General features: G+C 45.4%; 1 protein-coding gene across 1 annotated transcript in view; it reads left to right on the top strand.

Annotated features, from left to right (window-relative positions):
• The window catches only part of epha2b (eph receptor A2 b), a 50,080-nt gene extending 36,715 nt beyond the window's left edge, over positions 1–13,365 (top strand). Inside the window, exons 9-17 of the mRNA XM_085967012.1 lie at positions 317–375; positions 864–989; positions 1,250–1,432; positions 1,585–1,646; positions 2,389–2,598; positions 4,274–4,423; positions 6,237–6,430; positions 9,276–9,431; positions 11,396–13,365. Of these exons, the coding sequence (XP_085823138.1) occupies positions 317–375; positions 864–989; positions 1,250–1,432; positions 1,585–1,646; positions 2,389–2,598; positions 4,274–4,423; positions 6,237–6,430; positions 9,276–9,431; positions 11,396–11,504 (1,249 nt within the window). The 3' untranslated portion in view covers positions 11,505–13,365. The remainder of the gene's footprint in view (positions 1–316; positions 376–863; positions 990–1,249; positions 1,433–1,584; positions 1,647–2,388; positions 2,599–4,273; positions 4,424–6,236; positions 6,431–9,275; positions 9,432–11,395) is intronic.
• The last annotated feature ends 321 nt before the right edge of the window (positions 13,366–13,686 follow it).

Raw genomic sequence — 13,686 nt, 5'->3', positions numbered from 1 at the left:
GGACAATACCTTCCCAAGTCATGTTATTAGCCCAGAGGGGCCTTTTTTCCCCCATCCAAAACCAGAGAGGAGGCGGTGCATATTTAAAAAAATAAAAAAAATTGTAACATGAAAGGGCACAACTGGTCAAACGTCACACATGGAAGAAATCAGTCACTTCTTGCAGCAACTGAAAACGAGTCCTTTACCATCTGGTTTCTCATGATCAGAATTACCAACCACTCTTCCTCAAAGCCAGACTAGTCTGATATGGTCATTTTTGCTTTTCCTGAATGAACTTCTTTTTTTTTTAAACTCTTATTTTTTTTTTTTTTAGGAGACGCAGTTCCCGTGCTCGTCAGGGACCCGAGGATATTTATTTCACCAAAATCCCTGGTAAGTCTTATTTAAAGATCCTGCCTTCAGAGGATAAGCCGACTTAGAATGGAGGCCCTGAGAGATGATTTTCTTCCAAATTATTTATAAGCTGAGTAACGTCTTCTGGTTTTACCCCTTCTAACAGTTTTGAAAATATGGATTTTCAATTTTTAATTACCCCACTTTCACCCGTTCAACCCTCTCTTCTGCTTACTGCAAATCTTGTGTATTACTGACTGTATATTGAAAAAGCCAGTTCCTCAAGGCAGCACCAGGGCACAGCTCCCACAGGCTCCCTCATCCTGCTAGGCCACTTGGCTCCGTTTGGGTAACTGTGGGCCCCACCCTGCTGGGCCTGGTGGTTTTATTTGGGTATCTGCAGACCTCCTCACTGCCTTGGGCCTAATGGCAATCAATAACACGTTTGCAACTGTTAATGTTAGTATCTTACCCGCCGTGTGCAACAGATTACACGTATAAAATGTTTATTTTTTTTGTGTCCACAGACCAGCTGAAGCCTCTGAAGACCTATGTTGATCCACACACGTATGAGGATCCAAACCAGGCTGTCCTTAAGTTTGCTGATGAGATCCATCCATCTGCGATCACCAAGCAGAAAGTGATCGGAGCTGGTACGTAACTCTTTACCACGACAATTACTTCGAGTATCCAGCTGTAGAACTGTATGCTGCGCAACACAATGCCAGTAAACCATAGGCATGCTCCAAAGCGCCCTAAGTGTTGGGCAGAGCTCGTATTGAATCAGGCCTGTGCCATTGGCAGTGCCGGTAGCGAGCCAATACTCGGTGGTGTTCGGATGGTGCCTGTTCTAGCTGATTGTGCCTTGACAAATCACTGCCTGAAACAAATTCTCTGCTTTGTACCCGAACAGGTGAATTTGGTGAGGTCTACAAAGGAATTTTGAAGAAAGGGAGGAAAGAGATTGGTGTAGCTATTAAAACATTGAAATCCGGCTATATTGAAAGCCAAAGGATCGATTTTCTGAGTGAAGCGAGCATCATGGGACAGTTCAGTCATCACAATGTCATTCGCCTGGAGGGGGTTGTCACTAAATGTGAGTAACTCGGTTAAATGAAGAAACTACCTCTCAGTAAAGTATCAGTCAGTCTGTAAATGCCTCTGTGGAATGGCCCGGGGAGAGAGTGAGTGAATCTGTCCGCTGGAGATGCTCTTGTCTTACACCCTGTCCTCTCTGTCTCCTTATAGACAAACCCCTGATGATTGTTACAGAGTATATGGAAAATGGAGCACTAGATGCCTACCTCCGGGTAAGTATCTACGTTTTAGATCCCTGGTTGAAGTCTACTAGAACGAGAATCTGAAATATGTTTAATCTGTATTAAGCGGTGGAATGGAAATTTTCTGGCGCATCTTTACCCTGATTTGTATTTAGGACGACCTTCCAAATCACTTCTCCATGCAACTCCCAGTAAGAGAATATGATGTAAAAGATGAATCACCCATGCAGCCAGCACAGAGATCCTCAATTATGCACATCTCTATATTTTTGTACATTCCAACCCCATGGTCACCACACTGAATGTGCACAACTTGTAACCATTTCCTTGAATTTGATTTCTGCAATATCCAAAATGTGTTCAAAGAATCTTTCTTGCTAATGGTGAATGGTCACGAGTACTGGTCCACGAACCCTTTGACCCTTGCAGTTTGAACTCCAGGAGTGGAGATGGCACTGCAGGCACGCTGCGGGTATTGTGATGCAAGCAGCTTATTAAAATCACAATGCTGGAGTGTGAACATTGGAAAATACAGGAGCTGCCTTTCAGCGCAGTCTATAATTTTGCTTTGTGATGCTGCCACATCTTTCTAAAATCATTTTGGGTTCCGAGGATGATGACGGGGCTCGTAGGTGCTATATTTAGCTGACTCCTGTAATAGCTCAATGGTGTTCAATTGTTTAACTGCTGATTAATGTGAAGTGAAGTGAGTGGGTTCATGGATCTGGTCATGCTAGAGATTGATGGGAATTCATTTCTTCTTCCGTTGCAGAGTAACGATGGTGACTTCTCTTCTCTCCAACTGGTCGGAATGCTGCGTGGAATTTCGGCTGGCATGAAGTATCTTTCCGACATGAACTACGTACACCGGGACCTTGCAGCACGCAACATCCTGGTGAATAGTCAACTGGTGTGCAAAGTGTCCGACTTTGGCCTCTCCCGAGTGTTGGAAGATGACACCGAGGGGACGTACACCACTAGTGTGAGTATGCCTTTTGTGAAAAGAATGGATTTCTTTGGCAATGGGGAGGGGAGGAGAATCCATTTGCAAATTTTCGTATTGCCAAGTAGGGTCCGGGGAATCACGGCATTCCTTTCGTGCTTAACAAAACTTTGGATTGAGTGGTGCCACCTAACCAGATGTGAAATATAAATGTCCTCTTGCAACTTGCTGAACAGACTCCAAATCAATGAGTTGGATTGGAGTTGGATAAAATTACTGCCTGAATGTTGCCCCCGAACTGTGAATCGCTTTTGGTAAAGCCTGAATTAAATACTTAAATTTCTTATCTACAAAGAATAATATTTGATTTATTGCTGTGGAATTCACAATCTTACAAGCTCACTCCCAAAATAGGGAAGTATGAGGTTATTTAAAACCTTATCTTCACTGCCATTTGATTACGCCTTTTCCCCTACCCCTTTGTAATAAACCTGTTCTTGTATTTTCCCAAATGCAGAATGGGTACAATGAATGGGTAATGTGTAAGGATTTTTAGCAAGGGGAACAAATGATTTGGCCCAATGTTTTTCACCCTCTCGCCATATCGCTCGCATCCAGCTAGAACCCATTTATATGGTTTGCTTCAGTGTCCTTCCCTGGTAACGTACTCCACCATTCTATGCTCCTTTGGGTAAAAAAACAAAAGGTTTTGCACGGGCTTTCCCTTTCAATCCTAAATTCCTAATTTTTAACGTGCTCCAGCACTTCCATAAATGCCCCGTGAATATGGTGACTGCCATTTTCTCTGGGGCATCTTTGCATTTTAACAGAAATCTGTGATCCGGCACAGAGATCGATAACCACACACTGGGCAAATGGCTGAGTTGTTCCCTTGCGGCAGATTGTGCCCACGGAGCAGCAAGGATCTGGCTGAACGACGCATTTTGCGGAAAGTTTGAAAGTCATAGTCATAACAGCACAGAAGGAGGCCATTCGGCTCATCGAGTCCGTGCCGGCACTCTGTAGAGCAATCCATTCCCCCGCTCTATCCCTGTAGCCCTGCAAGTTTATTTCCCTCAAGTGCCTATCCAGCCTCCCCTTGAAAACATTGAGTGTCTCCGCTTCCACCACTTCCGTCGGCAGCGAGTTCCAGGTCATCACCACTTGCTGTGTAAAAGTGTTTTTCCTCACATCCCCCCTGTATCCCTTGCCCAAAACCTTAAATCTGTGTCCCCTAGTCCTTGTACCATCAACTAGTGGGAACAGCCTTTCCCTGTCTAGCCTATCCAAACCCATCATAATCTTGTACACCTCTATCAAATCACCCCTCAACCTCCTTTGCTCTAATGAAAACAAATCCAGCTTCTCCAACCTGTCCTTGTAGCTAAGATCCCCCATCCCCAGAACCATTCTGGTAAATCTCCTCTGCACCTTCTCAAGGGCCTTCACATCCTTCCTAAAGTGTGGTGACCAGAACTGGATGCAATACTCCAGTTGTGGCCTAACCAGCGCTTTATAAAGATTCAGCACAACTTCTCTACTTTTGTACTCTGTGGTGTGGGAAATGTACCTGAAGTGGCACAATCTGTATGGGCATTTATCATATAACAAGCTGAAACTATCAATAGCAAGCTCTGAATTCCTGGGACTATTATTTTTAAGGCTATTGGAGGAACTCTGCACTCCTCAGTTGCTGAAGATGTGTTTCTTTTAGGGAGGGAAGATTCCCATCCGCTGGACCGCTCCGGAGGCAATTGCTTATCGGAAGTTTACCTCAGCAAGCGACGTGTGGAGTTTTGGCATTGTAATGTGGGAAGTCTTGTCCTATGGAGAGAGACCTTACTGGGATATGTCCAATCATGAGGTAAGAGGCAGAGTTGCGCAAACAATACAAACTCTTGTGTCCTGGATTTAACCAAATAAGAGGGGCAGGAATGGTGTGCATGGGGCAACTAAGAGCACAGAGGGGCAGAAAAACAATGCAGGGGATACTGAAGAGCATAAAAATGCAGGAAGAGGCAATGCTGGGGCAACCAATAGCACAGAGGAACAGAAGAGGCAACACTGGAGTAACCAAATAGCACAGGTGCAGAAGAGGCAATGCGGGAGGGAGGAGGCAGTTGAAGAACAGTGAGGGGCAGAAGGGCAGCTGGGGGGGACAGAGAGGCGGCAGTGCAACAGTGCAGAGGAATGACTGCCTGCAAATACAGTAATACTTGCAGAAGGATGTTGTCTTTTAGAACTTCCCCAATTTCAAACAAACTTTTTAATCTGTTAATTAACAAACTACCACAAGATGCAGATGTGGAATAATAAACAATAGGAGCATGGTTCCCGTCGAATGATTTTTGAGGATTTCAACTACATAGTCTTGTTGCTTGGCTGTTTACATGTGAGGATGTTTGGCAATTTATTGCTCCGAGGACTGAATTTAACATTTTATACTAATTAAGATGAGGGGTGTTAGTGCTGGGGAATGGAACAGTTTCCATTTTGGGCACCAAGCACACTCAACTCAGTTACTACAGGTACACTATCCCTTATCCGAAAGCCTTGGGGCCAGCTGAGTTTCGGTTTTCGGAATTTTTCGGATTTCAGAAGGTATTATTATAAGACTGGAAAATTTGTATTTAATATAAATTTTAAAAGTTCAGGCTACCTCTTGCGACTGTTCCGTGTCTCATTCCCCTTCCTGCTTCTCTGGAAAGCCGGATATTGGCTGACTCCTACTAAGCTGGCCCGCAAATCAGGTCGGGGGTCGGGTGGGGAGGGAGAAAAGAATATCGGACGGGCCGCGGTTCAGGTCGGGCGGGGGTCGGGGGGAGAAAAGAATATCGTTCGGGTCGGGTTGGGTCGGGGAGAAAAGAATATCCGGGGGGGGGGGTGAAAAGAATATCGGACGGGCCGCGGTTTGGGTCGGTCGGGGGGTGGGGGGGGAGAAAAGAATATCGTTCGGGTCGGGTTGGGTCGGGGAGAAAAGAATATCCGGGGGGGGGGAGAAAAGAATATTGGACGGGCCGCGGTTTGGGTCGGGTCGGGGGGTGGGGGGGGAGAAAAGAATATCGGACGGGCCGCTGCAGCTATCGGACGGGCCGCTGTATTGTTGGGTTCACTCTCCCGGTACCTCCTTCACACTGCCCGGCTCGGCCTGCAATCTCCTACCCAGGAGGGAACTCTGACCTTCTGCCCTGCTCAGCGTAAGTCGTGCGCCACTCTGGTCATGTCGTGCGCACGACTTACGCTGAATGAAAAAACTTTTGGTTTTTAGAGGTTTTCGGAAGTTCGGATAAAGGATAGTCTACCTGTACACTGGTTAGATGCACTGTCCCAACAATGTACATCTTAACTTTAGCCTTTGAAAGCACCCTACTGCACCAGTGTGGCATTTTCCATTTCCCACACAACCTATCTCCCTGAGTGAGATTGCCAGTTTAGGGACTGTTTTTTGCTGTGGATCCATGCTTACTAGGGGCTCGACTACCCTCATTTTAAGTAGGAGCCTTATAACCAGCAGTTAGACTGAGGAACATGTTAAGAGTTTCTCGCCTCCCTTGACATGCGATCTCTTGATCATTGCTGGGCCTTATTTCCCCTGGCATTTCAAGTTGTAAACAGCTGGTACATGTCCGTGTCCCAGGTTATTGAATTCAACAGCTGCTGTTTGTATCTTTTTGTAGGTGATGAAATCGATAAATGAAGGATTCCGCCTGCCTGCTCCGATGGACTGTCCCTCGGCCATCTACCAGCTGATGATGCAGTGCTGGCAACAGGAGAGGACCAAACGACCCAAATTCTGTGACATTGTCAACATCCTCGATAAATTGATCCGCAACCCAGACTCCTTGAAAAACATCGCCGATTTCGATCCACGGTAGGTCCTGTGGGAAATGAAAGCGCCCCCACATTCTGTTCAGAAGGGCTGGAATCAGCTGATGACTTGCGTTGCTGAGTTCAAATGCATTTCACCTCACTCCCAAATCTGGTTAGTTGGTTTCAGATGGGGCACTGCGGTTGGCCTCCGTGCCGCTGAGGTAGGAAGGGAGATGAGCCTAAAGATCAGCCAGAGTTCCCAGTCCTGATCACTATCCAGTGACCCCAGCTGGAAAGTGTGCGCGTGTCGATGTTGGATGAGGACAGGATTGGGCTTGGCTGTGATGTTCCCGCTGCGGTCAAAGAGCCCGCTGACCCGCACTGTTTTAGCCTTTCACGTAAAGAATGGTCACTTGGGTGTGGTACTGGAGGGCATCCCAGCACAAATTAACACCGTGAGAAGAAAATTAACAAACCACTCCCAAATCAGTTCACTGTTTCTCTGCTAGTGGGCAAACTTACGCTAGTACACTGGCACCATCCTTCTGAAGTCAGACATCAGTACTATCCATGCTCAACTTTGACAACTAAATGAAGGTGAACAGGCTTTTTTGACCTGATAAACGGCCAGCAGTTGATTGATTGAAGACTTGGTTCAATATCAGAAGAAAATTGTCCAAAATACCTCGTAGATTGGTAGGCTCCATGGGACATCCGCCTGGGGTTTCCAGCTTCCTATCAGTTGTGAGTTGATGGGCATTGAATGGGATCACAAGTAAACCAACTTGCTTAGAGGTTTAATCTAGGGATTTACTGAACATTTAATGAGATTTGTTTGGTGACCACCAAGATCAATAAACTCATCCGCTTCACACCCCTACCCATCCCAGTCATGGTCACCCTGTTTATTTTGTGTTCGTGCGAAGTCAGGCTTATCCAACATGTATGATGTTGGGCTGTGTGTGTGAGAGAGAACGAAGTGGTTATCCCTCTGTATGTATGATATCTGAGTCCTCCATCTGAATGATGTTGGGATTGTGTTTCGTTTTCTATCTGTAAGTGTGATGTCTGGGCTATCCATGTGTATGAGTGTGTGTGTGTGAGAGAGAGAGAGAGGTCGGTATGGGTGATGTCTGGGCTATCCATGTGTATGATTGTGTGTGGTGTGAGAGAGGTCGGTATGTGTGATGTCTGAGTTATCTGTATGTGCTGGAAGGAATGAGGGAAGTGTCCAAATCATCTTTCTTTATTAAAAAAGCATTCTATGTTTACAAGAAAGCGATATTCTTTAACCATTGTACTGAGTATCCAAAAGTTTAACTCTCTACTGCTGCCAAAAAACATCAAAGTGTGGGGACTGAGTGACCTCTCCGTATGAGTGAGAAACGGTCAAAGACTCGCGCAGTGTATACATGAGATGTTCGAGCAAGCACGTGCAGCCAGCCATGCTGGTGCCAGGCAATCTCTGGTGCAGGTCCGGCCCACACTGGTGCTGTATACATTGGGGTAGCAATCTGGCCCTAACTGTTGAATTCGATTTGTTGCACTGCATATGTAGTAGTGGTAATGAAATCTCTGTGCTGGCGGGGATCCAGCTCTGTACTTGATGGCTCTGTAGTCTCCGAAGCACATTCCAGTGCTCCAGGTGCATGGACAATGGAGAAACCACAAAAACTCCTATCTGAACAATGCTGGGACCTGATCAAATTGCCCGTAGCCAATCAAGGCATGTCTGACTAGTTCAGGACAGAAAATAATTAAGGATTTATGTTTGCCGAAGGTGAGCATGTGAACTTGAGTAGATCTGTGTATTGTATTCGCAGTCTCTGCAGTGAACTGGCTCCGATATATTAACCCTTCACTGCCCTGGGTTGCAGTTACTCCCAAGCTTGGGACCATACTGAATCAGGCTAACTTTGCGGAGGTTAACAGGTCCCTGAATAAGATTAAGGATCGGAATAAACTCTTGTCACCCACAGGGGACTGGACTCCAGTCAAACCAGTTGATGCTGAGTCAATTAAAACAGTCAAAAAGAAGTCAAGTAAATCTCTGGTTTGGAATGGGATTGGGGGTTATAGGGACAGAGTTGATCAAACACTCCATGTGATGCAATGATTCCTGTGTTCCTGGGGCCTGTGAAGAATGCTGTCTGTGGACCAGGACTAAATCGTGAAGATATGATAATGGATTTCCACTCGCCTTGCAAACACAATCCTCCCCAGTAAATATCCAGCCAATCCACTCGCCCTGCCGACACAATCCTCCCCAGTAAATATCCAGCCCATTCACTCGCCCTGCCGACACAATCCTCCCCAGTAAATATCCAGCCAATCCACTCGCCCTGCCTACACATCCCTCCCCAGTAAATATCCAGCCCATTCACTCAGAACTGTTGCTGTTGGGGAAATGTTAGGAAGGCGGCTCAATGTAATCTAGTTTAAACACACACGGTTCTGTCCACATATTTAAGACGTATTAAAATAGGCAACCGTTTTCAATCAAAGTAAGTGTGTCACTCCAAATTTGAGCCTTGATTGGTCTGCATTTAATAAGGCTCAATCTGGAACTATGCTCTGGATTGGGATGAAGATCTCTGCGAGCTGTAAGGGCTGTCGATGAAATGGATTAGGGGCCATTTCTAGTGAAGTGAGTCCACAGCAGAGTTGTCCGTACCATGGCACAAATTGGCAGGCCTACCCAGGGAGACCACAAGGATAGCTGTGTAGACAATCCTGTAACATCTTTAACACCAGCGTAAGGAAATGATGGTTAGCCACTTCCCATACTCCTGCCTCAGCGGTTTCCATTTTGTGATGTAGCTGGACTTAGCACATTGCTGTGCATCCCAAGCTTGTAAATAAATTCTAATTGCCCATGGTCTAACGCATCTAATGTTTCTCTGCAGCGTGTCCATCCGCCTGCCCAGCACCAGTGGAGCCGATGGTATGATCTTCCGTACAGTCACCGAGTGGTTGGAGTCTATAAAGATGGGACAGTACTTGGAGAATTTTATGGCAGCAGGATACAGTACCATGGAGCACATTGTTCAGCTAACCACAGAGTGAGTACATTTAGGGAGGGCTGCTCCATCACCGTCCTGCGGGTCACGGCACAGCCTGGACTGTGCACCTCTCCTGGAGGAAATGCTTCCTGCTCGTGTCAGTTTCCAGGCTGTTGATTTCTCGCACTGGGAGCTTCCAACAAGTTCTGATTGTTCCCAGTGACATGGAGTCTGTGTCTCAATGTATAACTGGACAGGTTGCCTATGATGAGTCCGTTCCTAAACCTTCACAAAACCGTGACCGCCATGCCCACTCTCTTGGAGATGGTACGACAGTAAGTTGTGTGCCAAGTCACTCCAATGCCAGTGGCATTCTTTCTAAGAGGGATTCCTCGCCCCCCCCCCAATATAATCTAAATCTGCTAAACTTTTAATCTCATTTTGTTCATCAGTTTGCAGCTAGAGCCCTCGGCATGAAAAGGATGTTTAATAATATCTCAAGTTGCTGGGAAAATGTCTGCTTTCCTGGGGAATGTCACATGGATATGTAGGCACTTCAAGGAAGTGCTATTAATAGTTTTCATTGCACCATTGAGGACAAGCTAACCCCGCTGTCTGACACGGAGATATCACTTGACTAAATAAACATATCCGACCCAGCATACTGTAATCAACGTTGCCTTGGCCCGGTTTGCTGTAACAGTGGTTCAGTACTCCCACTGTTGCTGTAAGATGAGAGAAAGAGGCCGTTTCATCCTAATGGAGGCAAAACTTACCCATAGTCCTAAACGAGCGTGAATCTGCTCTTTAATTGCTGAGCATTGAGTGAAAGCTCCACCTTCATCATTGGTATAAAACTGATTCAACCTGTAGTAACAGCAAGACGGAGACAGACAGACACATAATGGGCTCCTGGGAGTGGTTGGGACAGACGGAATTAAAACGCCCAAAAATAATGTGAGTGCTCATATATTTAAGAAAAAAGGTGGGAGAGAAAACGATTGAGAAAGGAAAAATGGGAAGCGAAAACAAAGCAAACAGTTTACAAACCAGGTGTTTAGTAGCCAGAACTCCCAGTCACAACACTGGCGGCTTTCAAAGGAATTTACTGAAGGTGGAGGATTGTGGCAAATGCATTTGAGTGAAGTAGACCATTGCGTTCCTCAGTGTTGGGTAAATAAATGTAGGTATCCCGGGAGACAGGCGGCCTGTTCTGGAAAGCAGACCTAACTATCCGGGTGTAGCAAAAAAAAACCCACACTGCGGAGCTTTAAAACAAACCCGGCAAACAACGCAAGAATTTGCATACATCGTAAGTGCAGAACAGAGCAGTGAAACAGGCTGGGATCACCTTGTATAACAGGTTTGCCCCAGGATCTGCATGCTCTCTCACTGAACAGGAAGTGTTTTGAGTGTAAATGTCAGGTACTTTCTCTCCATCGAGACGAGGACAAGTGGAGGTGGACAAAGAAACCCAATGTGGTCCATGTCTTTACAGCCCTTCCTCATCTGGGAGGATGGGAACTGACCTGTTCTTTCCCAAGCTGTCCTGGAGACAAGTCTAAGCAGTCTCGGAGAGTAAAGCTTGCCTGTGGGGATCATTTCCTCTGGTGTCTAGAGCTTCGAAATGACTGTTGGAGATGTTGGCATGCGAATGCTTTTATCAGTTTGTTTGACATTCCTCCGTCTGCCATTCATACCGAGGCATTTGCCTGTTTATTTAAAATGGGTTTACCACTTCTGTTGAAAGGATCACTGTTCCAGGTGCCGATGCTAACATTGCAAACTGGCATCTAGGCTTGTGCGTAGTTGCATTCTAGCCAGATGCAGGAAGACTTCGCTGTTTCTAGCATTTGGTCACAATTTTATTAGAAATACCAAGTAGATGAAATCTTGCCTTTGTTTGCAAAGTCATTAGGCATTGGGGAATAGTGACTAAAAATCACCAGTGCAAAGATTTATTAAGAACAGAGGCGCCCCTTCCACTTTACATATTCTGACCCTGTTTTTTTCCCCCCCCCCAGGGATGTGAAAAAGATCGGAGTCCGGTTACCAGGGCACCAGAAGCGGATTGCTTACAGCATTCTGGGCCTGCAGGAGCAGGCTAGCAGCATGGGTGTATACACTGTGTGAACTCTTCCTGCATCCCAGGGGGTAACCCCCCCCCCCCAAAAAAACCTTTTCCACATGACTTGCAATACTTGAATGGGACAATGATTATGTACTTGAGAGTGCTGAAGGGACCTGGCGCTGGAGAGAAACTCGGTTCTCTTTTTTAAAATTTGGAGGAGGAAAAAAAAAGGGAACCAGGCGGACTTCATGACTTCTCTCTTCCAGTTTTTGGGATTCCCACTGGCAAGGGTCCAACACGACTCTGTCTTGGGAGGACGGGGAGCCATCCAGAAGATCTTGAGCTGAAGTGGCCATAATTGAATTGCTGAGTAGGTGCTGTGTGTGTGTGTGAGTGTGAGTGGAGGGAATGAAATGGTTCATTTGGATCCAAACAGCATTCAGTTCTATTGGGCAGTGTGTAGTTTAATCAGTACATTGTAGATTGGTTTGTTGGCTTCATTCTTTTATGAGCAACAGGGGAACTCCCCCCACCACCCCCCCCCCCCCCCCACCAGTGCCCAGTAATAGGACTGTCGCAGGGCATGTCTCCTTATCTAACCCCATCTTCAGAGTTTCTTTTATATTAAAGTTGAGACTCTCTCAGGAAACATTTATTTTTTTGAACTCTACATTTCCTATTTCTTAGGGTCTGATGCACCAGCTTGCTGTTAGCAAACTTGGAGTTAAACCAGACCAAGTTTAATAGATGGCGTGTAGAACACTAATTCAACGACTGTATAAATGTAATTTTTGCAAACTTTAAACATGTTTAACGCCATTTTAAACTCTAGAAATGATGTGACAGTCAAGCCACGACTGGCTGAAGCGCACACATCATTTCTCAGTTGGCTGACCTGATAATCCTTTCATCAGGCCCTAATGAATGATTTCCACATTGTAATGGTGCATTCCCGATCTCCCACGATTTGGGCTGGAACATGCTTGGTGCCCATGAAAGATGACGGTCGTCCTTGTGTGTGTGATCAAACAGTTGGAACACACTACCACACAATGGGGCACTGGGTACGTCCTCTGGATGTTGGGCTAGTGTTTAAAATCCAATGGGAGCACTATTGCCAGTCGGGCAATATTTCATCACATGTATAATGAGGGGCAGGTTTTCCTACCACATCCAAATGATGGCAGTCATGAGCCACTCGGCCAGTTCAAAGACTACCTCTACCCACTCCTGGAGGTGCAGTGATGGGTACTATGACTGTTAATACAAGCGGCCAACAATGCACCATATTGCTAAATCCCAAAGGTAAACTCCCCTGAAATTCAGTGTCTGATCTCCACGTCCTGCAAACATTCCCATTTCAGAGGTTCCCTCTCCTGATGTCTGTGTGTAATTGTAACGCACTTCCGTAATGATCCTTAAACAAAATAGCAATAAGGACAATGTAGCTCGTTGTCTGGGGGGGGAGTTTTGCACACAACATTATTGATGGGCGGGGGGGGAATCCTTTTTTCCAAATCTAGGTTATTTTTTAAATTAAAAACAAAAAAGAAAGTGAATTTGCACAGCCTGAATTTTATCTCCTGATTTATAGGAATCTGACAGATATATATATATATATATATTTTGTAAATCTTTTCAGAAATAGTTTGAGATAGAAACTTTTGCTTAAAAAGGAAAAATATGATGTTTAATTTAAGCTGTATTTATTCTGCGCTTTCCTACCTGACTCTCTTTTTTATTTATTTAACTCTGAATTTAATTTTCTTGCCTCCGGCTGCAAGTGTGTGATTTTACTCTTTATTGTCTTTAATTTGCTTGTATTTAGAAAATGATTTATTTATTCAGACCAAAACGAACAGAGCCTGTGGAGAGGCTCCCTGTCCAGGATTTTTTTTTATAATAAAAGCTGGTGTACTGGTATAGAGTTTCCTGTGATTTTTGTTTTTTTTCCTCTCGCTTTAATGTACGTTGTGGACAGTGCAAGTTTCTGCTGCCATTTGAGATTACACAGACGTAATGAAATGGTAAATAAATCCCAAAGCCTGGTGCAGATGCACACACAGTCTGCCAAGTTTGCATAGTGGAATTTTTGCAGCATCGCCCTCTTGGTATGAATGTCAAGGCCGTCGAGGTGGCTGGTACATTGCAAGCTTCCTGCAATATAGGTCTTTCCACCAGGCTGAAGGCAGATCTCTATCAAACAGCTGATGAAGAAACTCCAAGGCTGGGTATGTGAATGTA

This window comes from Somniosus microcephalus, chromosome 25 (genome assembly GCF_052327205.1).
Source record: "Somniosus microcephalus isolate GS21.2 chromosome 25, FLI_Smic_1.0, whole genome shotgun sequence".
Lineage (NCBI taxonomy): Eukaryota > Metazoa > Chordata > Chondrichthyes > Squaliformes > Somniosidae > Somniosus > Somniosus microcephalus.
Note: the sequence above shows the minus strand (reverse complement) of the source record. Positions and strands in the feature narration are given on the sequence as shown.